The sequence below is a fragment of the Spermophilus citellus genome (genome assembly GCF_964194105.1).
Source record: "Spermophilus citellus genome assembly, chromosome: 3".
Lineage (NCBI taxonomy): Eukaryota > Metazoa > Chordata > Mammalia > Rodentia > Sciuridae > Spermophilus > Spermophilus citellus.
Window position 1 is genome coordinate 2770442 of NC_138184.1, and position 27723 is coordinate 2798164.

The 27723-nt window shown below is 52.7% G+C and overlaps 1 protein-coding gene across 1 annotated transcript; it reads left to right on the top strand.

Moving 5' to 3' along the window:
• The first annotated feature begins 597 nt into the window (after positions 1-597).
• Positions 598-26341, top strand: CHAF1A (chromatin assembly factor 1 subunit A). The gene is made up of 15 exons (XM_081287805.1): positions 598-833; positions 3590-3640; positions 6297-7156; positions 12672-12728; positions 15000-15202; positions 15580-15640; positions 16007-16075; positions 17472-17698; positions 18024-18192; positions 18317-18397; positions 18825-18917; positions 19786-20044; positions 20512-20981; positions 24663-24768; positions 25155-26341. The coding sequence occupies exons 1-15, from the start codon at positions 782-784 to the stop codon at positions 25253-25255; spliced, it is 2859 nt and encodes a 952-aa protein (XP_081143931.1). The 5' UTR covers positions 598-781; the 3' UTR covers positions 25256-26341.
• Positions 26342-27723: the final 1382 nt, after the last annotated feature.

Consider the following 27723-nt stretch of genomic DNA (forward strand, 5'->3'; position numbering starts at 1 on the left):
TAGTCATAGATATCGTCAAGAAAAGGAAGTGTTGCAAGCACTCGATTTTGTTACAGATGGAGGAGGTAAAGGTTTCTTCACGAGTCGATCTAAGATCTGAAATTTGATAGAAATCAGCCAGGAAAAGAGCTGCCTGTGGAGGAAACAGGCTTGTGCAACAATCCTGAGCATTAAAACAGAAACATCCGTTTTATTCATTCTCTCCGAATATATCTGCTGCATACCAAATGCTGCTGATGGCTGCCAAGACTCTATTTTATTGCTCACATAGAAAATTTCATTTTAATTGTAGTTGCTATATTCAGCAAAAGTCTAATGAGGATAAACTCAAATGCTCATAGTCCTCAGCTAAACCGTAGTTCCCAGTTGTCTCCGGCCCCCCTTAACCCTATCCCACACGCTCATCCAATCGTAGTGCGTAGCTTTCAGTTAGACATCTCCCATGCCCAATCACAGGGCTTCTTATTCCAGCCAATGAGCGGCGACCGGAACGGAGCCCTACCTCGGCTTGCAGGAACATCAATAGAAGAGCCACAGGGGGAACGGAAGCCACGGCTCTCGCGAGGATGCTCCCGGCGCTCCTCTTTCCCGAGGCGGGATGTCACGTGGTGCGGCCTCGCCCAATGGGCTCGCAGACTGCAGGGGTCGCCGCGGTTCCCGCCAAATACGAGCGCGGCGGCCGTGGCAGCAGTGGCGCGGGAGGGAGGGCGAGCAGCAGCGGCCGCTGGAGCGGAGCCCGCGCCCCCGACGCCCGAGAGGAGCTTGAGCTGCCGCCGGAGCGATGCTGGAGGAACCGGAGTGCGGGGTGCCGGGTGCCAGGGGAGCGGCCGCAGGTCGGTTCGGGCCTGCGTGAGGGAAAGGGGCGGCGCGGCCTGTGCGAGCCGAGAGGCCGGTTGGGGGTGGGCTGGCCTCTGGGCGCGAGCCTGCTGCTCCGGGCCAAGCGTGCCGTCCTCGGAGCCCTCGGATACCGGACAGGCGCCCAGTGACCCGGAGGACGCCCTTCTTGACGTTATTGTTGCAGTCGCGGTCATATATACAAATTCCTTCTTCCTGGCGCCTTTGCATCACTTAGCCCTTCCAGGGCCTCCTGTGGATGACGGGTGCCTGGAGGGGAAACAGGCTCCAGAGGTGGAGGGCCAGCTTTGCTTCTTACCGAGTGCACTGTGTCCTAAGAGAGCTGGACCTTGCAGCAGGTGGGGAAACCGAGGCTTGAGGTCACGTCGGCTGGGGGGGGGGGACTGAAATCAGAGCAGCTGCCTCTGGGGATCTGGGCAAGCCCAGCCAGGTAAGAGGGTTGGGTGCTGCGGATTGCCAGGGAGCTGGACTCCGGCCTGCTGTGCGAAGTTGCTTTCTCCTCCCTGTTTCTTGGAAGGGGTCTTTCTAGCCCACAGAGGCTTCCCAGAACTGGGGGTGGTCAGCCAAATAAATCCAGACTGCCCTTCTTTCCTGCTTGACTCCACATGGTAACCCCAGCACTTGGCACAGTTCTTGGCACGTAGTAGTTGCCCATTAAATGTGTGCTGGTTGAATGAATTAAGGGCTAGAAGGGATATCAACTAGTCTAGTCCAGGGCTTCTCAGTCTCAACATTATTGACATTTGGGTCTATCCTTGGCACTGTAGCATGCCTGACCCACACCCACCCCATGCCAGCAGCAACCCTTCCTCTTCAGATGCCACAACCAAAAATGTGTCCCAGAGGCGCTGGCTTTGGATCCCTGCACCCTCCTTTCAGAACCATTGCTCTGACTTTGGGATTTCACAAAGCCTGCATATGACTAATATAAATAAGACTGGGAGGGCTCACTGTGGTGGAGCGGTGATCTTGGTGATCTTTTTATTTAACCAAGTCAGGATGTCTAGTTAAAAACATAAAACCAAATACCACTTGTTATGACCATATTATAACACAAAGTCTGTTTTAACACCAAATAAAATTAGGAAGGATGTAATCTCGAAAGAGCAGTTGGGCTGGGGCTCTAGCTTAGTTGTGGAGCGCTTGCCTGGCATGTGTGAGGCACTAGGTTCAATCCTCAGCACCACATAAAAATAAATAAATAAAGGTATTGTGTCCATCGACAACTAAAAGAAAAAACTTTTAAAAATAAAGAGCAGTCTGTAACACTATACACAGGAGTGTTGAATATATATCTTTGAATAGTCTGGTTCCTTGAGAGGGTTTTTTTGTTTTGTTTTTTTGTAGTTGTAGAAGCCCCAGCCCTGCGTGGGTCCTTTTGTTATTGATCTGATGTGGTTTCTGGGCACAGGGCATGTCTGTTTCCCCTTCAATTCTTGCTGGTGACTTGGAGTCCTGCAAATAAGACCATGAGGTTATCCTGAGAATAAATTTAAGTGGGTGAAGATTATGGCAGAAGGCGATCTATGTTTTTATTAACTGAAAACTAAAAATTTTTTTTTATTCACTTTAAATGATCAGAAAGAAAACATGGGCACCTTATTCTCCAGGCTTAGGTCAGAGTTGGGTGGTAGGTGGCAATTTCAGCTGTGGACAACTGAGTTTAGAAAAACCCAGTCAGATTTTCACGTAGCTTTTATAAAATGTGATTCCCAAAATAAGCTAAAATAGATTTTTCTAATCCAGATTGCCTAGCATGTGTGGTCTTGTACGCTTAACATAACTGTTTAAAGATATTTATCCAAAGACTTGGTTCTATTCATGGTTAATTCTGCATCAACTTTGGTATTGTTAAATGCTTTTGTTGAGATTTTTTTGATTTAGAAAAATTTTCTCCTTTAATGGAGCACTTCAGCTCCTGCCTGACAAGTTGAAAGTACTTTCAATTGTGTTTCCTTCCTACCCTCCCTTTAAAATGAAAATGAATTCTTTCCTGATTTACAAAGCTAGTGGTGATGTAGGGGGTGGGTTAGAAAAAGGATATTTTGGGGGCATGGGGAAGTAAATAGGAAAAGGTGTTTTTTCTCATATTTACCTTTACTCAGTCCACTGCTCATTGTCCCTGTTACTAATCTTGATTGGTTCCCAGTGTGTTCCAGAGCCCACGCCAGGTGTTCTAGGTACCTATGAAACAACTCACTGCTGGCAGAGAGCTGCCTTTTTTTGTTTGTTTGTTTTTTGTTTTTGGCAGGAGGCATAATCACAAATATTTCATTGTGAGTGCCAAAAAGAAAACAAAACAAGATATGGAGGTAATCTAGGGCAGAATGTCTCAACTTATTAACATTTTGAGCCAAATGACTCTTTGGCCTGGAGGGCTGACCTGTTCATTGCAGGGTATTCAGGAGTATCTCTGGCCTCTACCAACTAGACTTTATTGTATTTTTTTGGCAATTCTGTGGATTGAACCCAGGACCTCATACATGCTAGGCAAGTGCTTTACTAATGAATGAACTACCTCAGCCCCCTAACTATATCCTAGAGCACACCTAAGATTTCCCCCTAAATAACCAATAAAAATGTGTCTAGGCGTTGCCCAGCATCCCTAAGGGGCAGGGGGCAGCATCGTACCCACTTGAAAATCCCCTTGTACATAATTGGCTCTGTGTGTATATTTGCTAGCTTAATGTTTCTAACACTTAATAATTTATCCTTTGCCATTTTTTATTCACAGCCATGGATTGCAAAGACAGACCAGCTTTTCCGGTTAAGAAGTTGATACAAGGTAACACTCTGGACACAGTTAAACTTTTATTCTGAATTTGTGTCCTTCATTGTCTCCTGGTGGGATCCACAGTGAAAGCCTTCAGGGGCTGGAGGGAGAACAGATGCTCCCTCTACAGGTTGATTGTCCCTTATCTAAAACGTGTGGAACTAGCAGTATGTCAAATTTCAGATTCTGTTCTTATTTCGGAATACTTTTATGTACATAATGAGCTCCCTGGGAATGGGATCCAGCTGTTAATAATCACTGTTTCATATATGCCTTATACACATAGCCTGAAGGTAATCCTACAGTATTTATAATGTGCTTGGGTTTTGATTATGTCCTGTCACCTGAAGGCGGGAGTGGATTTTTCTTCTTACGTGTACTGTTGGTGCTCAGAAAACTTTAGATTTTGGAGCTTTTCCAATCAGGGATGCATAACCTGAACCAGGAAGCTGGGAAACCCATTTTGGGTACTGAAGATTGAACCCAGGTGCCCTTTATCACTGAACCACATGCCTAGTAATGTGTGTGTGTGTGTATGTATGTGTGTGTGTGGTGCTGGGGATCAAACCCAGGACCTTGTGCATGCGAGGCAGTCGTTGTATCAACTGAGCTATATCCCCAGCCCCGGAAACCCGTTTTTGTACCTTAGCTTTCCTTGGGAACAATGGTGATCCAAAGGTAGGGTTTCTGTACCTCAGCACTTACGAGGTTTTGTAATTTTCCCCCCCTCCCTGGGGGTGCTATTCTGTAGACTGCAGGGGGTTCAGCAGCATCCCTGGCCTCCCAGTATATAACAGTGGCCTCTAAGTTGTGATAACCAGAGGCATCTCCAGGCATTGCCAGATGCCCTGGGAGACAAACTGCCCCTATTGAGAACCACTGTTGTACAGGAAGGTTAATGTCCCCAAATCCTTTTGTGTGAAATAGGGAGTGTATTTATCCTTAATCCAGAAGCAGCTGGATTGTATAAACTGGGTTGTTTGTCCAGTTTTCCTGCAGCAGTTTATGTCCTGTGGAAATTGACAGCAGGATTGGTGTTGGTGGGAATTTTGCTGAGGGCATGTGTCCAGAGGGTGAAGACCTAAGGCAAAGCTGTAGAACTGGACAGAATCCTTGTTTTAAAAATTGAGAAAGTATACATGATCCCGAATAGGTTGATTTTATTTGCTCTGTTACATTACAAAGTAGTGTTTTTGAAATGCTGGTTTGGCATTTAGGTGGGTGTAGGCTTGTTGGAAAGTCCATTTGATTGAATTTCCTCGCACTCCTCAGGTGTTGGCTACACAATCTCTTACAGCCAGCCCCAGCCAGCCAGGTGCTGGGAAGACAGTTCACTGATGACGAAATCTGGCAGCCTGGAGTGCTGGTACTACAAAGAGAAATCTTTTCATGAGGGTCTGTTTCTGCAAAACCAGAAACAGTTATCTTAATGGGTTTTTTTTTACCCACTGTAAATACATTTGGGTTTTGAACTGGATCTTGATCAGAAAATCTTTTTTTTTTTTTGAGAATTTTAATGTTTATTTTTTTTTTTTAGTATTTGGCGGACACAACATCTTTGTCTGTATGTGGTGCTGAGGATCGAACCCGGGCCGCACGCATGCCAGGCGAGCGCGCTACCGCTTGAGCCACATCCCCAGCCCTTGATCAGAAAATCTTAAAATTTTGGCAATATCCCTGTTAAAAGATTGTCGCCCCCTGCCCCTGCTTTTTTTTTTTTTTTTTTTTTTTAATGAAGACTTTGGAAAAGTATAGCTGAAGCAATAGTCTCATCCTGTCCCTTCCCCACTCCTTTGGTGTGGTAGGGATGGAGCCCAGTGCCTAGTGCATGCTCTGCGCACACTCTGTCACTCAGCCACACCCCAGCCCTGAGAGCACCATTTTGCGGCACTGGGGATACAATCACGGCCTTACACATGTTAGGCAAATGGTCTACCACAGAGCTACACCCTTAACCCCCAAAATTCCCCTCTTTTTTTTTTTATTGATTATTTAAAGCATTACATAGCTCATGATATATCATCTTTCATACATTTGACTCAAATTGTGTTTTGAACTCCCATTTTCACCCCAAATACAGGTTGCAGAATCACATCTGTTACATATTCACATTTTTACATAATGCCATATTAGTGACTGTTGTATTCTGCTACCTTTCCTATCCCCTACTATCCCCCCTCCCCTCCCCTCCCATCTTCCCTCTCTACCTCCCCTGCTGTTGTTCAATTCTCTCCCTTTTTTTTCCCTCCCCCTTGCCCCTCATGACCTCGTATAATTTTATGTATCATTGAAGGTCTCCTACCATTTCCATATGCTTTCCCTTCTCCCTCCGTTTCTCTCCCCCCATTCGTCTTTGTTTACTGTAGTCTTTTCCTCATGCTCTTCCTTCCTGTTCTGTTCTTAGTTGCTCTCTTTATATCAAAGCAGACATTTGGCATTTGTTTTTTAGGGCTTGGCTAGCTTCGCTTAGCATAATCTGCTCTAATGCCATCCACAAAATTCCCCTCTTAAACTTGAAAGTTTCCGCCCAGAGTGCAGCAAGTTTATTTTCGTTTTCCAATTTTTTTATTGATAAGGTGAATAATTTTCAAGCATACAGAATATAAAAGTATTTATTGTCACTGTACACTTTCACTGAAAGGGCAACCTCCTTCTCTCTTCATTCTAGCCCGTCTGCCGTTCAAGCGCCTAAATCTGGTCCCCAAGGAGAAATGCGAGGATGGGTCAGAAGACATTGGAAGCTCCCAAAGTGTTTCTGTGGAAGGGAAAGTCCCCGATTTAGAAACATCTTTGGACAACTTGGAGAACAACTGTCATATGGGTTCTGACCTAGACTTCAGACCAAAACTTGTCAATGGGAAGGGTCCCTTAGATAACCTCATAAGAAATAGAATCAAAACCAGCATTGGCCAGAACATGGTCATTGTGGATTTGACAGAAGACTCCAGCGACCAGCCAGACGGTACTGTGGACCACGATGAATTTAATCCCGAAGCCTCCCTCTCAAGGGAGCCTGCCAGTGGGGTCGGAGAAGGCCCAGGTCAGGGGCTATCAGGGATCATTCAGAGCCATGGTCTGGCGACCTTTCCTGCAGAAACCCTTTCAGACATTCCTTGTAAATCAGAAGAGGAGACTGTTGGCTCTGAAGCCCTGAAGAGGAATGGCAGCTCTCAGGAAGGTGCCCCTCAAAGCTGCTCAGAGCCAACAGGGGGCCCAAGAATGTGCCCCCAGAAGGAGCAGGACAGTTGGAGCGAAGCCGGAGGCATCCTGTTCAGAGGGAAAGTTCCTGTGGTGGTCTTGCAGGATATCTTGGCAGTGGAGCCTCTTCAAGCCAAGCCTCTCAGGACACCCCTGGACAAGAGCATGGCCTCAGAGAATGAGGCGCTAGAATCCTGCCCTGAGGAAGACTCTGCCCTTAGCCACTCACCCCTGAGCTCCTCGTCCACCAGCTCACCTGAGGGGCAATTGGCTCCTGGAAGGCATTATCGTGGTCCCAGCCCTTCTTCTACCTCCACGCCTGTCCACAGAGTGAGTATCTCCACAGAACCCCAGGTCTTGGTGCTGCCTGGGCCCTACACTGGGTCTTGGGACTTACTAAAGATGCAGAATTCTCTCTGATACTGAAATCCATGAGTTGTTTGGTTCTGTGTGTGTTGTGGTGGGCTGAGGATGCTATTCAACATGGTGCCCATGTCTCGTGGAACAACCCTTTCAGCCTTTGTCGCCCATACCTGATTGATAGCTGTGTTGGTGAACAAAGACTGTGGGCAGGTGTGCCCTCACTTCCTACTTGAGTTTTCTTTCCTCCACTCCTTCCTTCGGTCCCAGTGTAGACCTGTTGGGATGTCTTTGAAGTGGCAGCAAGACAGTGGGCAGATGAAAGGGAAACTAAAATCTGCTCTTGGCAGTAATGCCACCTTCTTAACCTCGTCTGCAGTGACGAATAGGAACATGAGGGACCTGTTACCATAGTAAATGACCCAGAAAGGTGACCTTCAAAGAATGTGCTTCTTGCTGGGCACGGTGGCACACGCCTGTAATCTCAGTAGCTCAGGAGGCTGAGTCAGGAGGATTATGAATTAAAAGCAGGGTGCTAAGCAACTTTGTAAGACCCTGTCTGTAAATAGAATAAAGTACAAAATACAGCTGGGGATGTGTCTCAGTTGTCGAGTGCCCTTAGTTCAATTCCTGGTACAAAAAAAAAAATGTACTTTTTTAATATTTATTCTAAATTATAGGTGGACACAGCATCTTATTTTACATTTATGTGGTGCCAAGGATTGAACCCAGTGCCTTGTGCATGCTGGGAGAGCACTCTACCACTGAGCCTCACCCAGCCCCAGCCCTTCTTTTTTTTTTTTTTCAATATTTATTATTTGGTTGTAGATGGATACAATACCTTTATTTTATTTTTATGTGGTGCTGAAGATCGAACCCAGGGCCTCACACATGCTAGACGAGTGCTCTACCGCTGAGCCACAACCCCAGCCCAATAATATGTGCTTCTTTAATGCTTTAAGCACACCCATGTGGAAAATGCTTGGGAGAAGGAACATTTTGGATTTGGGAATATTTGCACATATATAATGAGATATCTTTGGGATGGCACCCAAGTTTAGGCACAAAATTCATTTATGCTTTGTGTACACCTGTTTTTTTGTTTTGTTTTCTTTGTGGTGTGGTGCTGGGGAGGGAACCCAGGACTTCAGACATGCTGATCACTGAACCTCATCCAGTCCTTTTTCTGTGCCCTATGCAGTAGCCCAGTCTTTAGTACACAACATTCTGAATAGCATTTGTCCCATAGGGTAGAGTATAGAGTCCTCTGCCTGTGGCGTCATGTTGGTGTTCAGAAAGTTTCAGATTTTGGAGGATTTGTGGTTTCAGATTTTTGGATTACGAATGCCCAATCTTTATTATTTCTAATAAAGCACAGTGGTGAATTTCTCAATTTTCTCATTTTTAAGATCTCAAAGGTCCAGGCACATGGTTGGGGATATAGCTCAGTTGGTGTAGAGTGCTTGCCCCACATGCATAAGGTCCTGGGTTCATTCCCCAGCACCACAAAAAATAAGGAAAAGGGTCCAAGCACAGTTGCATACACCTGTAATCCTAGCATCCTGGGAGGCTAAGGCAGGAGGATTGCAAGTTCAAAGCCAGCCTCAGCAATTTAGTGTGACCTCATCTCAAAATAAATCAAAAAGGGCTGGGGATGTGGCTCAATGGTTAAGTGTCTTTGGGTTAAATTCCTTGGTACAAAAATGTAAAAAGGTCTCGAGTGAAACTCATAAAAATCAGTCCAGAATCCCAAAATTTATTGTTTGATTTGATTGTACTTTTGTATGTTCACTTTAAATCTTTTTTTAAGTTGTAGTTGGACACAATATCTTTATATTGTTTATTTAGTTTTTTATGTGGTGCTGAGGATCAAACCCAGTGCTTCCCACGTGCTAGGCAAGTGCTCTATTCTTGAGCTACAACCCCAGCCCCACTTTAGATCTTTATGTGATTGGATCTTAATTTGTACCGGAGATTGAACCCAGGGGTGCTTAACCACTGAGCCACATCCCCAGCTCTTTTTAAAATTTTTTATTTTGAGAGAGGGACTTGGTAAGTTGCTGAGGCTAACTTTGTATTTGAGATCCTCTTGCCTCAGCCTCCTATTACTGGGATTACAGGCGTGCATTACCCAGATAGGGCAGGAGACTTTCACTTTGAAAAACAATGATCTGGGGACTGCCTTTTTTAGAAAATACCAAACTCTCTGGAAAAGCCAAAGGTTCTTTTTTGCTTTACGACCTTTTACCGTGTAGTTTGTTTGCAATTAGGTGTGAAATTTAGTGTATTTTATTGATGATACAGGATGAATGTTCCATAGACGGCAGTCACGGTGCTGGACCCTCTGGCTTGCCTTGGTGTCAAATGAGCCCAGGTTTCAGGTCTTTTCCATGCAGATGAATTTACAGCCAGCTGCATGGCTTGCAGCTTCTGCATCTCTGGGTGAAAAGTCATGCATACGTGTACTGAGCAGCGGTGACTGAAGATCACTGGGAGGGTATGCACATGATAATGCTATTCTATATAAGGACATGAACACCTGTGGGGGTTCTGGAATCCGTGGACATGGGGAAGGGGGCGTGACCGATGCCCGGGTTACATTTCATCATTACACCTTGACCTCGGGACCTCCTGCTGAATCTGCCCTGGGGTTGCCTCTTGCCATTTTCTGATCCTCTGCATGGGAGAGATCCCTCAGAAATACACAGTAACCTTTTGTTTCCTCAAGGAGAGATATGTGGGGCTGGGGATGTGGCTCAAGCGGTAGCGCGCTCGCCTGGCATGCGTGCGGCCCAGGTTCGATCCTCAGCACCACATACCAACAAAGATGTTGTGTCCGCCGAAAACTAAAAAATAAAAATATTAAAAATTCTCCCTCTCTCTGTCTCTCTCCTCTCTCACTCTCTCTTTAAAAAAAAAAAAAAAAAGGAGAGAGATGTGTCACTCATCCTTGGAGGGGAAGTCATCTTTTAACTGCTCTGTTCTTGCTGTGGTGTGGAAGGGTGGCTGCTGCTGCTGCTGCTGCCGTCCTTACTGGCGGGGGGGCTTCTGCGGCCTCTGTGCTGTGCCATGGCAACATGATAACCCTCTGCGCCACCTTGGACTGCTGAGAGACTGAGCACTTGCCAGCTCATAGGGGCGCGTGCGTTCCTTGTTGCCGTAGGTTGGACTGCTCTGGGGCTGTCACTTCCCTGCCTTGGCTCCCCTGCTGTTGAGTTTTTCTCTCCTACACCTAGAAAATTCTGGTCCTTGAGAAAATGTCAGAACCACTGGGTCTGGAGAGGCTTTGCGGGTGCTTTACTACCCAGACTCAGTGGGGTCCATCTTGCAGAGAGCATGGTTGGGTTTGTGCTTGAACTTCCTCCTAGGATCCTGGGTCAGGCCTTGGCTGGATAGTTGCTGTCTGGCCAAGCTCAGGTGGGCAGCATGTGTCAGAATCATGTGTAATTTAGAGTGAGCTCTATCAACACCAGATCCTATTTGAGGACGGTAGTGTTGTATCAGACAAGAAGGTCCATGCCACATTTAGGGAAGTAGTGGCAGTGCCCGTCTGGAACCAGGTGGCAATTGCTGGGGCCCTTGGATATTCCAAGCCTGAGCCTGCTGTCACATGAACCTGCTCCTCCTGGGGACCCAGTGCTTGAAGACTGGTGGCAAAGAGAAACCTCCTGCAAGGCTATAGACTCTAGATGAGGCTGAGTAAGTCTGGGCACAGCTCGGTGAGTGTGTGTCCCCTCCAGTCCCCTCATCTAAGAAGCTGGCTCTCATTGTGCACTGGACCCTCCCAACACAAAGGGCAGCAACAGAGATGCCGCTGCTCACACTTTCTGTTAGGCCCTTTAGTGTGGAGGTGAAGCCCACAGACTCGGCAGACCAAGCACGTTCTGGACAGATGCCTTTCCATCAGCGTTTGTTGAGACTCACCCAGCGGAGGCTGAGCTCACCTCCCATGTTCTGTGGGACCCAGGAGCTAAGGCCGTCTCCTGGGTTGTGTCTGATTCCATGTGTTGTCCTTGGCAGAGGTTCAGATTTTCTAGATAAAGATGTCACTTCAAGGGCTGGGGCTGTGGCTCAAGCGGTAATGCACTCGCCTGGCATGCGCGGGGCGCTGGGTTCAATCCTCAGCACCACATACAAATTAAAAAAAAAAAAAAAAAAAGATGTCACTTCAACACAGTCTTGTGCGCCTGTTGGAGCCTCTCCAGGCTTATGGGCCTTTTCTTTTTCAGCCTCCTCTGCGAGTTTGAATGGAACCTGGAGAGTTATTTCTCTCTACTGTGCTTGGTTTTTTTTTTTTTTTTTTTTTAAGAGAGAGTGAGAGAGGAGAGAGAGAGAGAGAGAATTTTTAATATTTATTTTTTAGTTCTCGGCGGACACAACATCTTTGTTTGTATGTGGTGCTGAGGATCGAACCCGGGCCGCACGCATGCCAGACGAGCGCGCTACCACCTGAGCCACATTCCCAGCCCCCTGTGCTTGGTTTTAATCGTCTGTCCGGGAAACCTGGTGGGAGGTGCGTGGGCCAGTAGTGTGAACTCTTATTCCAGATATACGAGTGGAGTCCCCTTGTCTTGGCTGTGCATGTAGCCTCCTTTCAAGGTGGTAGAGACTTTTGTGCCTAAGAGTCTAGAGCTCTGGACCAGATCTCCACCCCTGAAGCTGACTGTTTTCTGAGAAGCAGAGTTGAGTTGTGACTCCGTGGTTAGCACTTGCCTGGCAGGTGTGAAGCCCCCAGTTTCATCCCCACCACACACACAAAGGCAGAGTATCCATCAGAGGCCCACACAAGTCCAAGCTGCAAATATGTTTTATTTACTTGAAGTAGTACCAATTTTTAGACATTATGTTAAAAATTTGCATGTTCCCGGGCTGGGGATGAGGCTCAGTTGGTAGAGTGCTTCCCTCACGTGCATAAGGCCCTGGGTTCAATCCCCAGCATGATTCAGGTGTCAGCTCCTCCTGGGAGTCAGTGGCTCTTGGCTCAGGTTCCAATAAGAGCTCATCCCTTGGGAGTGACAGGTTCTATCTCCTTTGCTACAGGTCCCTCTACGCCTTTTTTGCCTGTGGCTTTTATTTTTGAGATTGCCTCTGGTTTCTCCTGCACTCAGCGCCTTCAGTCCTTCCTTTATCTGCCTCCCCACCCTCCCCCTTATCTAGTCCCAGATACACGCAGGTACATGCACATTTATTGGAGTCTGTGACACCGTGGTGACATCTTGGTTCTCTTGGTAGGAACATGGGTGGCTGTGAAAGGATGAAGTGTATCCTGTTTTGCAAAGACATTCTTAATAGTGGTGGCCTCCTAGTTGCTCCTTCTGTTTCCCCCAGGGACTTCAGGGAAGGTGTCTATTGGGAAAAGTGATTGAAACAATCCCTGCTTAAAAATAAATCTCCTGGGCTGGGCGTTCCCTTACCTAGCATGGTGAGGCCCTGGGTTTCATCCCCAGTCCTGCAAAAAAAGAAAATAAATGTCTTTCTATTTCAGATAACCAAGAAATTCGTCAAAGGGTCCACAGAGAAGAACAGGATGAGACTGCAAAGAGTAAGGCGCTTTCCCTGCAGGAGAGCACAGTCCCATGTGCCTGCTGTGCCTGTTGGCCTTGTCACCAGCAGAGCCCTTTGCTCCTCCCTTGTCCCATTTTCGCCTTCCCTGACCATCGGGTGACGTTGTGGACTTTGTAGCTTGTGGGTTACATCACTTTTTGCTAAATCCTAGGGTTTTGCACACTGCCTCTTCCTAGCCTAGGAGTAGGGGTGGTAGTCCTCTGCCTCAGTAGCTGGCCACTCACAGGCCTGGGCGTAGCTTGGTGGTAGAACCTTGTTCAGCAGGTGTGTGGCCCTGGGCTCCACCCCTAGCACCAGAAGGAACCTGATCCCTACAGCCCTGTCTCTTCAGAGGAATTTTAGTCCCTACACTAAAAGAGTGAGGGGCTGGGGCTATAGCTCAGTTGGTAGAGTGCTTGCCTTGCATTCACAATCCTAGCACCACCAAAAAATAATAATAATAATACACTAGAGGAGTGATAATTGTCCGTGGCTCCCTGTCCAGCTTTGCTTTTGTTAATGGGTTTCTCCATGTTCGGGTGTGTGCGTATGTGTGTTACTGGGGATTGAACCTAGGTATACTTTGCTACTAACTTATGCAGCCCTTATTTTATTTTGGGTTGGGGTCTTGCTGATTTGCTGAGGTTGTCCTTGAACCTGCCATCCTCGGGCCTCAACCTCCTGAGTCACTAAGATGACAGGCGGGTGCCACTATACCCAGCTCATTTGGTTCTTATTATGCCAAAGTTCAGAGACCCCATCCCCTGCAGCTTAGGCAAGGGGCCCTTTCAGCAGTTGGCTCTCAGTTCCCCAGGGTTTCCTGGGCCTCGTTACAGCTACACTCAGGTTTTTTGTGCTGGGTATTTAAGCCACATGCTAAGCTCATGCTCTACCTCTTAGCTGCACCCCAGCCCTATCTTCTTCTTGGAATTTCGAGTCTCTCTATAAATGTCGAGAAACAGCCTCAGGTATAGCTAAAGACATGTGCTTTAGCTGGGATTTCAAGCCTTGGCTTCCTTATTTAGCACCTGGGAGCGGTCCTCCCCATCCTGCCATTGTGCCCGTGGTCTTATCTGGGACAGACCTGTCCCCTTTCTTGGGCATCTTCCATCTCCTAGGATCCATCTCCATAGGATTCTTGACAAGTCCCTAGACAAGAAATGGACACTCGACACCCTGTCAACGTGATTGGAGGTCCATCAAGGCAGGGTCAGCGTGTTTGTTCATGTGTGGGGCAGACCGAAAGCTTGGTCCTGTGGAGATGATCTTGGCTGTCCAGGAAGGACGTGTCCACTCTCGGCCAGTCAGGTGGCTTGTCGAGGGTAATGTGGGGACTGTAGTCAGCCAGTGCCTCGAGCCACGGGCCACTCTGCAGAACAAAGCACCGTGAAGTGAAGCCCACCCTCCGTGGAAAGCCTCAGGGACACTGGTGGTTGAAGCCCCCAGTACCATTGACACTGCCCAGCCGTTGAGCTCACTCTGTCCTTTCTTCACATGAAAGATGGGTTTGAGTTTTAGTTAGATTTTTATCTTACTTTGTTTCTAGTTTACTCTCACCTGGTAAGACTCGCTCATGGGTCCCCTGGCCTTGTCTCGTCCCAGTCTTCATTGTCACTCTGTGGTTTTGGGGTGGCAGGTGGCGGCTGTTTGTTTTGAAGGTAGGAGATGGAGCCTGGGTGTTCCTGTTCATTTTGACACACTTTTCTGATTGAATACACAGTTGGCATTTAATAGAGGAGCCGGGCGTGGGGCACCGTGTCCTGGCTTTTGGTGTGTGTGGTGTGAGAATCAAACCCCGAGGCCCTGCCGGGGCCAGGCAAGCGCCCTACCACAGCTTCGCCTCAGCCCCTATTGATCTCTCTTTTTTCCTTTAATCTTTGTTTTATTTATTTATTTTTATGTGAACCCAGGGCCTCGCAGGTGCCAGGCGAGCGCTTTACCGCTCAGCCCCAGCCCCCCTATTTATAAGTGCTCCATTTTTGTTTCGTGAGAGACAGGCTCTCGCCACGTTGCCCAGCTGGCCTGGAACTTGCAGTCCTCCTGCCTCGGCCTCCAGCCTAGCTGGAAGGCAGCGTGGCCACCACGCCTTGCGGTGCCCTTATTTAAAGTCATTTTAAATGAATCTTCCGTTGCACCACCCCAAGGCGCTGGGATGAAGGACTGGTGTCATGGCGTGTTTTATGAGGGCACGAGACGTGGTGGCCTCTGGAGACGCTCCTCATGCTTCCCTTCAGGGAGGGCCCAAGGACCAACTGTGGTTGTCCCCCAGGATAAAGAACAATTGAGGGAAGAGAAGGAGAAGCTGAAAGAAGAGGCCCGGCGGGCCAAGGAGGAGGCCAGGAGGAAGAAGGAGGAGGAGAAGGAGCTGAAGGAGAAGGAGCGGCGCGAGAAGCGGGAGAAGGACGAGAAGGAGAGGGCGGAAAAGCAGCGGCTCAAGGAGGAGAGGCGCAAGGAGCGGCAGGAGGCTCTCGAGTGAGTGCCCTCGCCCTCCCGAGGGCGCCCCTGCCCCGTGCAGGCCGCACCTCTGAGCCAAGGCAGCGGCCTCTACGGGCTTCCCACTTGTTACTGCACTGGGGGGACCGGCCTCCTGCCCCCCTCCGCCTGGAACAGCTGCCACCCAGGGACTCCTGGGGCATGCGGGTGGGTGGGCTTTCCCGCCGGCTGGGCTGCCTTCTGTTCCCGCCAGTTCCCTGTCCAGCGTCGTCAGTTTTCTTGGTTGACCCTGTACCCCGGCTTTGTGGGAGATTTGAGCAGTTGGTGATCGGTGGGTGTAGACTGTGGTATTAACAGCCGAGTGCCACAGTCCCTGCCAACAGCCCAAACCTGAACCGTGATTTGCTGTCTCACAGGGCTAAACTCGAGGAGAAGAGGAAAAAGGAGGAGGAGAAACGGTTACGGGAAGAAGAGAAGGTAGCGTGCTGCCCCCTGCCTCTCAGCTTCTGAGGCCGCGTATTGGAAATGCCTCTCTGCCCCTGCTACGCCTTGAGCTTTCCGGGCAGCGTGGTGACACCCATGGGGACCAAGTAGCCTGTTCAAATGCCACTGGTGTCACCAGCTCTCCGTGCTGGCTTTCCACGCTCCTGCTGGCCGGGCATCTTGACAGGACTTGGGCCTTTGAGGGTAGCTGCCATTCTGAGACTGGCCGCACTTCCTATATTGTGGGCTGATGGGTTTGTGGGCTACAGTCTCGTGGCCCTTTGCTCAGGAGTGCTTGGGACTCGGTTGTGCCCTGAACACAGTGCTTCTCCACCCCACCCCATCCCTGTCTCTTCATAGCGCATTAAGGCAGAGAAGGCTGAGATCACGAGGTTCTTTCAGAAGCCAAAGACTCCACAGGCCCCCAAGGTGAGCAGCACCCCCCCCCCCGGCTCCTCATGTCCTTCTAGAAATGAAGAGGGGTCTGCTGAAGACGGGGGCCTTCATTTACCCAGGGGCACCTTCATTTCTGCTGGTGTCTGCAGGTTTGATATCTGGTCATTCATTTCATCCCCAAAACAAAAATGTGCGTGCCTGGTACAGTGCAGAGCTTGCCTGTGAGTGGGAATCGGGTGCTCAAGATGGGCACAGCGTGGGGCTGCCCCAGCCTGCTGGGGCTAGACCTCCGCTCCGGGCTACAGTGCACCTGGCCCTCTTCTCAAGGGAGCTACCGGGTGCTGTGCTGTGTGTTCACACCCTGTGCACACGAGTGTGTACTTGAGGGTTGTTCTGAGTTGGTCTTAGTCTCTGTGTGTTCAGCCATGGTCTCAGGTTCTTGCCGTGGTACATTTTACATCTGTTTGATTCCTTTTTTTCAATTTTTAACTTTTCGTTCCAGGGGTTGAATCCAGGTGTCTTCCACCGAGCCACATCCCCATCCCTTTTTATTCCAGGCTTACCTGGAACTTGGCCACCCTCTGCCTCAGCCTCTTGAGTCCCCGGGATGACAGGTGTCCTATCATTCTGGCCATTTTTAAACATGTACTTCCTTGGCCTGGAGTGGCTGAATTCCAGGTGGTTGGCCTGAGGCTCTGTGGGTGCGCGTGCTGTGGCTACGCCCGCTTGGTCCACCTGTTGTCTGCGCGTTGCCCAGTGCAGTGGTGCCACAGCCCACCAGCAGCATTTCCTCCTCACCCACACCGTGCTCCTCTGCATGTCCTGCTGCATGCAGACCCCATGTTTGCTCACACGAGGGTGGGCCCTGAAGGGGGTTGGCCAGAGGAATCCGATCTCCCAGAGTTCACACTTGGATGAGATGGAGCAGCTGCAGGGTGTTTCCGATTCCGGGCAGTTTGCAGTATGGCATGGCTCTCCTGGGCCCTGGAAGGGGAAGGGGTGGCCCACCAGACCCACTTCTGCCTCTGTCTCAGGTCACCTGTGTCTGTCCATCCATCTATTGAGGGGTAGCTTACACACAGTAAAATTTACACTTTGGGAGATGTTTGGTGAGTTTTGACAGGTGGTAGAGGCCTTGTAACTGTCTCCATGGTCAAAGCCTAGAAACTGTCCACCAGTCACTGCAGACCGCCTCTGGTTCCTCCTCCTCCTCTCCCAGCTCATGAGCCACAGGATGGACAACCCTGCAGCTTTGCCTTTTCCAGGATTCCATGCCGACGAACTTGGCGGTATCTCTGCTTTTGGATGTGTCCTTTGACAGTGGCCCGTCGTGGAGGCAGCAGGCTCTGCCTGTGTCCACCGCACATTTTCTCCATTGATGAGTGTCTTCATTTTCCACTCAGTGTCCCATTGGGTCACTCTTTTTCAGACCCTGGCTGGCTCCTGTGGAAAGTTTGCCCCCTTTGAAATTAAAGAGCACATGGTCCTTGCCCCCCGCTGTCGGGCCACCTTCAACCAAGACTGCTGCCATCAGCTGGACCAGCTCCTCCAGCAGCAGAGTGGAGATAGCTCCTTCTTGAAAGAGCTAAAAGGCCGCCAGCCCCTCAGGTCCGGACCCACCAGGCTCTGCAGCCGGGACACAGATGTTTTCAACAGGTAGAGCCTGAGGACACCGTCCTCTTCCCAGCCACCTGCCTGCCTTTGAACCCTGCCATCTCATTGTCCCCACTTTCCCGGGTGGGCTCCTATTTCCAGCCTCTGCAGCAGAGGGTGGCCCCGAGCTCCTGCTGGGCTTCCTAGTCCACAACCCTGTGCTGGTGCCTGCCGTTGGGGCATCCCGCCGTGTGCTGCTCCCTGTGCTTGAGCCGGGCAGTGCTGCTGTTCAGCTTTAACCTGTGCGCCTGTCCTTGAGTGGGTCCTGGGGTGTGGGAGGTGGGGAGCCAGTGGCAGAGGAAGCAAACTGGATGCCTTTATTTGCCAGTGACATGGTGATCGTGGGCAGCAGCAAGGTGGCTGGCATTCCTGAGCGGAGGAAGTTTGGCCGGATGAAGCTCCTGCAATTTTCTGAGAATCACCGGCCAGCATACTGGGGAACGTGGAATAAGAAGACAGTGGTCATCCACCCGCGGAACCCTTGGGCCCAGGACAAGGTAGGGGCTCTCAGGTGCCCAGGCCCACATGTCCTGCTGCATGCAGACCCCATTTTTGCTCACTTCTTGGCCATGCCCTTTCCCCCACCTGTCGACGACAGTGACACCCTATGTCTCTTGGCAGGCGCTGCTCGACTATGAGGTGGACAGTGATGACGAGTGGGAAGAGGAGGAGCCTGGGGAGTCCCTGTCGCACAGTGAAGGGGTGAGGGCAGGTCTGAGCACAGAGCGGCCCTTGCAGCCAGGTCTGAGACCCAGGCCTGGCCCGTGCTAGGCAGGTGCTCTGACGCTGAACCTCACCTCAGCCTGGCAAAGCCAGCCTGGGCCTCACTTCTCCTATGGAGGTGCTTCCTGTGGCGGTGGCATTGGAGGCACCTGGCCCAGGGCCTGGCCTTACTCTGGGCTCCATTGCCTCCTCCTGCCAGCTGTGCTGCCCAAGTCTGGTAGCCTGACTCCCAGCCACCATGACCCCATGGGATTCCCACTGACCCCACGCTATCTGTAGGAGTGACCCTCAGTGTGGATGGAACGCGGGCCTCTCAGGCTGGATGAGAGCCCTGGCCTGGATTTGAGTTTAGGTGACACCCACGTTGTTTCCTACCTGACAACTTATTCATTTTTTGCTCTTTGAGGACGATGATGATGAGGTTGGAGAGGATGAAGATGAGGATGATGGCTTCTTCGTGCCCCATGGATACCTGTCTGAGGACGAAGGCGTGACTGAGGTAAAGGGTGAAGGAGGAAGTGACTGGCTCAGAAGTTTGCCCGGGGGCTGGTGACGTGGTCATGCCTGCCCTGGCCACTGGCCTACCTGCTCCACTGTAGCTGCAGGTGGGTCCTCAGCCTGGGTGTTCGAGGTGGCTGGACCTGGACCTGGTTTTGCCTGGGAGGCCGCAGAGTGTGTGGAAGATTCCAGCTGTGGGGCTCTCCTGGCAGAGCCCTGAGGACTGGGCAGCCATGGTGGGGGCTCAGAGGGTCCCAAACGTGCTCAGCTGGAGAGTGACTGCGCAGCACCACCTGTGGTCCCCAGCAGTCCCAGCATTCAGTCTCTTGGGCTCAGGGTGCACTGCGTTCTTGAAACTACTCCCAAGGTGTGGAGAACACAGGACCCCATGACCAGCGGTCCCTCGTGCCTCCAGGTTGCCACCCTGCCACCACTCACCAAAACCTGCAAGATGAGCAGCCGTGCAGAAGCCACTCTGGGGCTCTCTGTCATCTGCCATGTCGCAGCAGTGGAAGGGAGGGCTGCCTTCCTGTGTCCTGGTGTGCCGCCAGACGTCTGCCACTTAGAGGATGGTCTAGGTCTGGCAGGTGGCAATTTGGGGTTGGTGGTGGTGATCACACAGTGACCAGGAAGGCAGCTGGGCAGTAAGTTGCCTGCAGGGCAAGATCGTAGCAAGGTCATAGCAGCATCTGACTCGCCTCAAGCTGTCGAATGTCTGGAAATGCCCTGCCATGCCTCTTCCTGAGGGCTGGGGGGTTGGCTCTGAGGCAACATCCTCCCCACTGGGCCCGGCTCTGTGAGTGGCTCCTGGCCAGGGCCTGGGTGGAGGGCGGTGGGAGCCCCCAGCAACTGTGCTTTCCTCCTGCAAGGAGTGCACGGACCCCGAGAACTACAAGGTGCGTCAGAAGCTGAAGGCCAAGGAGTGGGACGAGTACTTGGCCAAGGGGAAGTGGTTCCGTGTCCTCCAGCCCGTGATGATTGGCTGCGTGTGGGCGGCCGACAGGGACAGCTGCTCGGTCGCCGAGCTGAAGGTGCTGCAGCAGTTCACAGCCTGCCTTCTGGATACGGCACCCTCGGAAGAGGAGCAGGCACCCAGGGCCTCCAAGAAGGAGAGGAGGGACCAGCAGAGTAAGTGGGGTCTGCTCCTGGGCAAGGCCGGCCTCAGCTGCCTGTCCTAGCTGACTGTCCTCCAGGCCGGGGAGGGGACCCAGGCCAGGTGCAGGCTCATGCTCTGCCTCTCTGCACCTCAGCCCCATCTTGTCCTTGGTGACTTTAGTCATCGTCCTGGGCATATTGTGGAGCGCTGAGGAGTGGGAGGCCACTTGTGTCTCCAGGGCATGTCCCGACTCTGCCTCCTCGCTTTTCAGAAGCCAGGGGCACGGTGCTGAAGGAGCACGCAGGTGGCAGGCCCGAGCTGCCTGGGCAGCGCTGCTCTCCCAAGGAATAGGTGTGTAGCCCTGCCTCGGGTCTGCTCTCCGGAGGCCCCCGGCGGCCGGGCCTGCACCTTGCAGACAGCTGAGGACCTCTGTGGCCCTGTCGGGCGCTGTCTGTGTGCGCACTCTCTCTGACCCACACTCTGTCCCCTGTCCCACCAGTCCTGGCCCAGCTGCTCCCGCTGCTACATGGCAACACAAACGGGAGCAAGGTGATCATCCGGGAGTTCCAGGAGCACTGCCGCCGAGGACTGCTCAGCAGTGACGTGGGTGGCCCCCCCAGCCCTGCCTCCCGTCCGCAGACCCCCACTGCCACCAGCGAGGACGCCGCGGTGCCCTCCAAGGCCAGGCTGAAGCGGATTATTTCTGAGAACTCGGTGTATGAGAAGAGGCCGGACTATAGGATGTGCTGGTACGTCCACCCACAGGTGCTGAAGAGCTTCGACCAAGAGCACCTCCCCGTGCCGTGCCAGTGGAGCTACGTCACCATGGTGCCCTCGGCCCCCAGGGAGGACAGTGGCAGCGCCCCTGCTGCGGGGCCCAGCCAGGGACCGCCCGTCCTGCTGAAGAGGAAGGCTGCGGGGAGCATGTGCATCACGCAGTTCATGAAGAAGCGCCGGCATGACGGGCAGGTGAGCTGCCCTGGCTGTAGGAGTGGAGCCTACAGGGCAGCGGGCCCTGCGGTTCCTGCCTTCTTCTGTGTTCTGGTGCTAGGGATTGACCCCAGGGGCATGTGACCACTGAGCCGCATCCCAGACCTTTTGAGAGACAGGATCTTGCTAGGCTGTTTAGGGCCTGGGTTCCTGCCCAGCCATGGCAGCCTGGTCAGTGTTCAGTGTGTCCCTTGTCATGAACTGTTGCGTTGCCCTGTGGGCACCGACTCCTGAGACCAGCGTCCTGTGCACTGAGACGGAGGTAGCAGTCCCCCCACTCAGGGAGTGGTGCTACGTGGGTGGCAGCTGGGTGGGGAGGGTGAGGGGAGGGAGCGCAGGCCCCTGCTTGTGTCTGCTTCACACGTGAAAGGCCATAGGGGCAGAGGCCAGGTGAGGACCTGGATACCTTGAAACCTTTCTCACTGTCAAAGCAAGGGGACCTCTGGGAACTCCCAAGAGGATCTGGTGTCATTGCTGTGGCTGTTCCTGTCAGCCCCAGAGTCTCTGACCTCATGTGGCTTGTATGCAGAGCTCCCCTCAGCAAGTGCCACTTGACATTGTGGAGGACCCGCAAATCCTTCCCTAAAACGAGAAGTGCTGGTTGGTCTGCCGTCGGTGTAAGCTGTGCCTGAGGAGCAGAGTCCCCTCTTGTTGTTCCTCCCAGGCCATCTGAGAAGGAACCCAGGTTTGGCTGCCTGGAACAAAACTAGCTGGGGAACCAACTGTCCCAGATTGAGACTGACCAGGGCCCAAAGACACCCTTCTGTTGGTGTCACTTTCCAAGCAGCTGTGTTGGCCTTTGCCCCCATCTGCCCTCCCTGGAGACCCTCAGTGCCCAGTGCTCTATCAGGCCTCCTGTCCCCAGGCAGCATGTCCCCCACCTTATTAGACATGGCTGTGTTCCCCCTCTCTCGGGCTGGCCCACGTCCCTCAATGTGGAGGACAGTGGCTCAGGCACGCGAGCAGCATTGGATGGAGCCTGGTGTGGGGATCTGCGTTGCATGGGCAGTGTGGTGCTTCGTTATTTTATCCAACCTCCAACAAAGAGAAGGTGGCGGTCAGAAGGGTTGGCATGTGACACGTTGCAGGTGGGTCTCAGGAGTGGTGATACCTGGCGTCTTGTCTGCAGCAGCCTCAAGTAATCAGCAAGGTCTCCACCCCTCCCACATGAGGCTTCTCCAGGCTCGGCAGCACAGGGGGTCTTGCTGAAGACCCTGCAGTGCGGCCCAGGCCAGACCCAGCTTAGCCTGTGCCCCACAGTTCTGCCTCAGCAGGCCCCAGGGCTTCCTGAAGTCTGCATTTGTAAGGTACCCCCCACCCCACCCCCAGAAACTGATGGGAAGAGAAGTGGGTGCATCACACCAGGAGGCACATAGCACCTGGCTCCCCAGTGTGTCCTGAGAGCTGGGCCAGCCTCCTGCCATGTTCAGCTCCCTCCTCGTGTTCTTCCTTTTTACACAGTACTGGGGTCGGAGCCCAGGGGCACTCTGCCCCTGAATCATATCCCAGCCCTTTTAAATTTTATTGTGAGACAGGGTCTTGCTAAGTTGCCCAGGGTGGCCTTGAACTTGCCATCTTGGCTCCTCTGTTGCTGAGATTACCAACACGGACGTGCCACTGCGCCAGGCCTTTCTTCCAGTTCTTAGTCATTGGTCACCTCCCTCTGGGGAGGCTGGAAGGGTGGAAAGGGGCAGTTTTTTGTTTTTTTCTGAGTCCTTGGGGAACCCAGGACTTTGTGCATGCTGGGCACTGAGCCCCTCCCCAGCCCTCAGAGTGCTCTTTAGCTGCCAGAGTCTGAGGAAAGGAGACCCTGACTCCCAGAAGACAGTCCTGGGTAGGAACTGCTTCGGGGTGTGCGCTAAGCAGCTCTGAGTGCACAGAGGCCGCCAGTGGCTGCAGACGCCGGGTACCCAGTCCTGCCTCCTTGGGGAGGACAGTTCCAAGACCCTAGGTGGCGTGTGTATAGAGCTTAAGTTGGGGTCTTCATTCCCGGGGCTGTAAATGGCCTCCCTAGAGCTCAGAGTAGTGTGACATTTGGCCTCGGACAGTAGGGCTGCACTGGGCCTCCAGTCCCTCCTCAAGGGCCTCTGGCTCTAGGGTGCTTCAACTATTTGGGCCTCAGTTCTATTTTTCAAAATGTAGGGCTGGGACTCTGGCTCAGCGGTAGAGCACTCGCCTAGCATGTGTAAGGCCCTGGATTCGACCCTCAGCACACATAAAAATCAATCAATAAATAGAGGTATTGTATGCAACTACAGCTAAAAAATAAGTATTAAAAAAATGTTTAAATAGGGGCTAGGGATACAGCTCAGCTGGTAGAGGGCCTGCCTCACACACAAGGCCCTGGGTTCAGCACCCCATAAACAAGATTACATAGAGGGTCTACTTGCCCTGCAGCCAGGTAGCCCCTGTGATGTGTACCTGGAGCCCCAGCTGCTGGGAGGCTCAAGCGGGAAGAAAGCTTGAGCCCAGTTCAAGGCCAGCCTGGGCAGCAGAGTGAGACCCCGTCTCAAAAATAAAAGGCAAAGAACAGCAGGCGTTGGCTCCCGTTTCCCTGGCCACTGTGGTCAGTGCTGGTGATGGTGGTGGTCGGCCAGCTCCTGGCTGAGGGACTCATGGTCCCTGGCCCTTGCTTGGGCCCCAGGGGCAGGGTGCTGGTTCCTCTGGACATTCTGGATCTGAAGAAAGCCTTGCTCGCCCCACCTGCTCTTCCCTGTGCCAGGAGAGCCAGTGCTGCCGGCGGTCTGGGGAGGTGGGCCTGTCCAGCCGGTGCTGGCGGCAGGAGGCCACAGGGCTGTGCTTTGGGCCAGCCAGCAGGGAGGCCAGGAAAGCACCTTGCACGGCTGACCCCCTCGGGGCTGTCACTCTTCCAGGCAGATTTTTACAAAAGAGGAATTCAGAAGTGTCTCGGAATGGCCTCCCAGTTGGGGTGTGAAGCTGCCTCCGCTGGAGTGGGACCCTTGGTCACCGTCACTCATGTTGCCCGAGTGTTTGTTCTCCTTGGGCAAAAGCCGAGGGCTCGAGCTTCTCTGGGTAGCGGCCCCTGCTCCATAGTCTGGGGCACTCCCACCGGCAGAGCTGGTCTAGCATAACGCAGATGGGCGCTGCGAGGCCAGGCCGAGGGAGCAGAGTGCCCAAGACCAGAGACAGCAGCAGAGAGCGCAGGCCGGCTCAGATCTGGAAGTGGGGGCTTGTCGACCTCTCTCAACCCAAACTGGAAACCTTTTGTGGGGGAAGGCACCAGGGATTGAACTCCGGGGCATTCAACCATTGAGCCACACCCCGAGCCCTATTTTGTATTTTAGAGACGGGGTCTTACCAAGTTGCTTAGCACCTCACTTTTGCTGAGGAACTCACTGTCCTCCTGGGATTACAGGCATGTGCCTGGCTCAACCCAAAACAGAAACCATTTTTTGTCCTAAGGCAGATAATGATGGTAGTTGTCAGTGATCTGACTTCAGCTCATTTAGAGAACCCCAGGATTTTCTTCAGCCACAGGTTCTCGGACAAACCAGCAGGTTTAAAGAAGTTGTTGCCAGTTGCCGGGGGCCTTAGCGGGTGTGCACATGCAGGCAGGGAGGGGGGACTACCGATGCCCACCACATATGTGGCATGTGGGCTCCTCTCCCTGCTGATGGTCTGTGTGCCCTGTCTGTCCAGGTTGGAGCCGGGGATGTGGATGGCTTCCAGGCAGACACGGAGGAGGAGGAGGAGGAGGAGGACGACGGCGGCGACTGCATGATCATGGATATCCCGGATGTTGGGGGTGAGAAGGGTTCCAACCCTCTGCATCTCATTCAGATGGACAGGAAAGGGGAGAGCCATCCAGGCAGAGGGACATGCAAAGGTTCTGCAGCGGGAATGGCTGAGCGGGAGGAGTGAGGACAGGGGCTGAGACTGGCTGTCCGCCACTCCGAGTGAGGGGGGAGCTGGGACAGGGCCTGGGTGGGAGAGGACAGTATCTGACAGAGCAGGTGAGTGGGTCTACAGTTTTGGGGTGCCCCAGTGGTGACCTGAGCCTCCACTGGCTTCAGGGCTGTCCACCTCCTTCCACTGAAACAAGAAAAGGCTCCCAGAGCAGGGGTGGTGGCTCCTCACAGGGAGCCCCGTGGGTATAGCCGTCCACACACCCCTCCTTCTCACGCCCTGCAGAGGCCCAGGACCCGTGTGGACCCACTTCTGGAGCCGAGGAAGTAGTGAGAATGGACGTTAGCGAGAACCCACTGCCTGCCAGCCCACTCTGTGCCTCCTGAGCATCCCAACGGCCTGGCTGGCTGGGGCTTGTGTAGGGCGGTCAGGGGCCTCCACACGACGGATACTTGAGCGTACTACCGATTCCTGTGTAAAGAGCACTTTGTCCTGCTTTGCAGACCTCCTGGGTCTGAAGAGTCTGTACAGGATGCCTGATTAGTTCTTGACGTTTGTAAAAATCGTCCCAAAAAGTTGCGTATTAATCTGCCCTTGAATAAAGCATTATGAGAGGCGATGACATGCAGGTGCGTGCCCGCCCCTCAAGCTCCAGAGCAGGGGCGGGGCTCGATGCTTGGAAATGAACTCAAGCAAAGCACCAGAGGCACCCGTGGCCCAGCAGCGCGGGCACCTGGACTGTGTGGACGTGTATAAACTTATTCTCTACCCTCAGCCGCCTTGTCTCCGAGCAGGTCCGCCCGTCCCTCCACCCAGCATCTGAAAGTACCAAGAATGTTGGCCACTAAGTCCTTGTCCTCCTGGCTGACTAGTCCAGGCACGTGCTTCTCCCAGTTCCTCTTCCTGCCCTTCAGGTGTGAGGAGGGGTCCCACTCCCCACCAGGGCATTCGGAAGCCAGTGTTGTGCGTCCCAGAGCAGGGAGGGAAGGAAGGAAGGAGCCCTATGCTCAGGGCTGTGGGACTGACAGCAGTGGGGGAAGCCGACGTCTGGGCACTTCCTGTCCAAACCTAGACCCAGAGAGGGGCCTCCTGTTGTTCCTGCCCTTGGGTCTAGCCATGTCCCCTGCAGAGTGGCTTGGCACCAACTGGACAGCCCACACGAGGTGGCCATCTCCATCCTCACCCTGACTTGCTCCCCCTGGCCCCACGTGGGTGTGGTGACAGATGCCCCAGGTGCAGGGTGAGGGCTCTCTAGCCTGGCCAGTAGGCTGAGCTCATCCCCAGGTCTGGGCTGCAGGCCCTCCTGCTTCCAGCAGAGCCTGTGTCTATGTGGCTCTCAGGCAATGTTCCTGGAGTAAGCAGGGGACATGCGTCAGAGTTGGCCTTGATCCTCAGAAACCTACATTGGGTAGCTCTAGAGGCTCAGGTGTGACAAAAAGTCATGGTGGGCTCCTGGTTGTGGGAACTAGAAGGGACATCAAGCTTCAAGTCTGACTCATGCAGCTGGTAGTAGCCAGGTGACCACTCACCACACACCCCCACTGGAATAGGCTAGATGGTCACAGCCTGGTGCCTGTGATAACCCACAGTGTCTGGGGTGGCGGGTCCACGGCTTCAGTGCTGCCTGGCTGCAGAGATGGTGCCCATGTGTCAGCCACAGGACCAGGGCCTTCAACACTAAGGCCTTGTCCAGTTTCCTGTGGCTGCTGTAGCACATCACCGCACCTGGTGGCTTAAAACAGCACAGATTCATCGTCTCACACTTGTCAAGGCTGCAGTCGCACGTGGTTCCCGAGGTGGACCCAGGAACGCCAGGGCTGGGCCTGAGGAGGCCCTGCAGCCCTGGGCTCCCAGCCCTTCCTCCATCCCAGGAGAGCCAGCAGTGCAGTGACTCCCAGTCTGACCCTCTTACCTCCTCCCATGAAGACCCTGGTGACACTGGGCCCCACACAACCCAGGGTGACCCCCTCTGCATTCTGCTGAAAGGGAATAGACGCAAGTTGGGGGAGGTGGAGGTTTGGGGGAACAATGTAGTCCCCCAAGTATGTCCCCCAAGGCTCCGCCTGTGGGATCTTGGTCCTCAGGGTGGCCACGTGGAAAGGGACCTTCAAGAGGTGGAGCCTCGGATGGGATGGTCGAAAGAGATTGACCAAATTATGCTATGTACATATTTGAGTGTGCCACAGTAATCACCTTTGTGTATATCTATAAAGCATTAATATAAAAAATCTATAAATAGAAGAGGACGGGAGGAGGGAAAAGGGAAGTGCTGGGGACCCAAGTGGAGCAAATCACAGTCCATGCTTTTATGATCATGTGAAAGTGAACCCCAATATTCTGTGTAACTGCAATATGCTAATAAAAACATCTTTTAAACAGTGGTGGCCTCTGGAGACAGATGTGGTTCCTGGGACCCTGCAAGGGGTGTGCCTGCAAAGGAGAAAAGGGCAGGCCTGGCCCTTGCCCACACTTGTCCTCCTGGGTCACACATGATCGCCTCACGTGTTCTCCCACCACAGCCTGTACCCCGTGAGGCAGCCGCAGGCACCATGCCCTTCTCCCTCTAAAACCGTGAGCTCAGAAAACCTCGTCTTCACACCGAGTCTGGGATGTCCTGTTATAGCAACAAGCTAGTTGAACACACCCCTCCCAGGGCTAGGGGATCCCAAAGGGGCCCTGGGCCTCAGGTACTTGGCACAGGGCCCCCTAAATAAAGCTTGCTCACTGAGGTTCTGTGAGCAGTTAGGGACAATCGGACATGAAAGCTTGGCCTTCAGCCAACAGCCCTGAGAGCATGAGCCATGCTGAGCCCTCTGTAGTGGGGAGCTCAGCAGAGGTGACCCTTGCCCTAAGT